Source organism: Eimeria mitis, genomic scaffold (assembly GCF_000499745.2).
Source record: "Eimeria mitis Houghton genomic scaffold, Emh_scaff165, whole genome shotgun sequence".
Lineage (NCBI taxonomy): Eukaryota > Apicomplexa > Conoidasida > Eucoccidiorida > Eimeriidae > Eimeria > Eimeria mitis.
The window spans coordinates 29469-31498 of record NW_013569966.1 but is presented as its reverse complement, the minus strand read 5'-3'; the positions used below and the strand labels follow the sequence as shown (position 1 = coordinate 31498).

Here is a 2030-nt window from a genome sequence, read left to right as displayed (position 1 = left end):
ATATATATATATATATATATATATATATATATATATATATATATATATATATATGGGGTGTATGTACAGACACAGGAGGAGCTCGAGCGTCGTTGTTTGTCTCTTTCTACAGAAATAGAAATAGCGAGAGAAATAAATAAAAATAAAAAACAAAAAGAAAAAGAAAAAGAAAAAGAAAAAGAAAAAGAAAAAGATGAAGAACGCATGCAGCATGAAGACACCGCTACACTCGTAATACTTTATTATTTATTTATTTATTTTTTTTTATTTTTTTGTTTTTTATTTATTTGTTTAGTTGTTTTTGGTTGCTTTTATGTTTATTTGTTTGTTTGTTTTTGTTTATTTTTGTTTGTTTGTTTTTGTTTTTTTATTTAGTTTTTTTTTCTTTTTATTTATTTTTCTGTCTATTTTTTGTTTATCTATTCGTGTATTTATATGTTTTTGTTTGTTTATTTGTTTGTTTATTATTTGTTTTATTTATTTTACTTTTTTTATTTATTTTATTTTATTTGTTTTATTTATTTATTTATTTATTTATTTGTCTCTTTTTATTTATTTTCTGTTTCTATCTCCCATTTATTGAAGTTTTTTTGTTTTTTTATTTTGTCTTCGTCGTTGTACTGCTGTTTGTCTCCTGCTGCTGCTGCTGCTGCTGTTGCTGCTGCTGCTGTTACTGCTGCTGTTGCTGCTGCTGCTGTTGCTGCTGCTGCTTTGCTGCTGCTGCTGCTACACCGCCTGCTATTACTCTTTTTTTAATACTGTTGTTATTCCTTCTGCTGCTGCTGCTGCTGCCGCTGCTACTGCTGCTGCTGCCGCTGCCGCTGCTGCTGCTGCCGCTGCTGCTGCTGCTGCTGCTGCTGCTGCTGTGTAGAGGGCGCTGCAGCACGCGCAAGAAAGAATAAAGGAGTTAATGGCAGCAGAAGAAAAATTAGAAAAAGAAATAAACACAGAAAAACAACAGTAATATCCTGCTGCTGTTGCTGTTGCTGCTGCTGCTGTTGCTGTTGTTGCTGCTGTTGCTGCTGTTGCTGTTGCTGTTGTTGCTGCTGTTGTGGTTGTTGCTGCTTATTATGCTGTTGCTGCTTTTTCTGCTGCTGCTGTTGCTGTTGCTGCTGTGCTGCTGTCCTTCCTGCTTCTGTTGCTGCTGCTATTGCTGCTGCTGTTGCTGCTGCCTCTGCTGCTGCTGCTGCTGCAGCTGCTGCAGCAGATGTATTTGTGGGGTGTGTTGAGGTGTATGTACACCCCAGGCATGCAGAGCAGCTGCGGCAGCAGCAGGAGATAGTGGTTGCTGCAGATATACAAATAAAAGAAATGAAAATAAAAATAAATAAAATAGAAAAAGAATTAATACAGAGACCAACACAAGTAAACCCTAAACCCTAAACCCTAAACCCTAAACCCTCGTAAACCCTAAATATACTGGAAACCCTACGGGTTTATCTGAATCTATGAGAGGCACTAAACCCTAAACCCTAAACCCTCGTGGGTCTAGACTCTATCGCTGCTTGTTTGTGTACTGCTGCCTCTCTCTAAACCCTAAACCCTAAACCCTAAACCCTAGTTGTGGGGTGTGAGGGTTTAGGAAGAAGTGGAGGATCTACGGGCTCGTCTTGCTGCTGCTGCTGCTGCTGCATCAGCGGGGTCAGCAGAAAGACAGCAGCAGCAGCTGCAGCAGCAGCAGCAGCAACTGCAGCAGCAGCAGCAGCAACTGCAGCAGCAGCAGCAACAACTGCAGCAACAGCAGCAGGAGGTATCTCTGCTTGTTAAAGAGAATAGAAGACTTGCTGCTGAGCTAGCAGCAGCGCAGCAGACAGCAGCAGCAGCAGCAGCAGCAGCAGCAGCAGCAGCAGGAGGGGAGAATGAGACAGAAGATGTGCTGCTGCAGCAGCAAGAAGAAGCAGCAAACACCCTAAACCCTCAAACCCTAAACCCTAAACCCCAAACCACTAAACATAACCTCCTTCATCTCATCGTCAGGCAAAGAGACGAATACAAAACAAAACTAAGAGAAATGGAAAAGGTCCCTAGAC

At 40.7% G+C, this 2030-nt stretch overlaps 1 protein-coding gene across 1 annotated transcript in view; it reads left to right on the top strand.

Moving 5' to 3' along the window:
- The window catches only part of EMH_0001480 (uncharacterized protein), a gene marked incomplete at both ends in the record, with an annotated part of 3595 nt that overhangs the window by 334 nt on the left and 1231 nt on the right, over positions 1–2030 (top strand). Inside the window, one exon of the mRNA XM_013495589.1 lies at positions 1583–2020. Coding sequence (XP_013351043.1) covers positions 1583–2020 — 438 coding nt within the window. The remainder of the gene's footprint in view (positions 1–1582; positions 2021–2030) is intronic.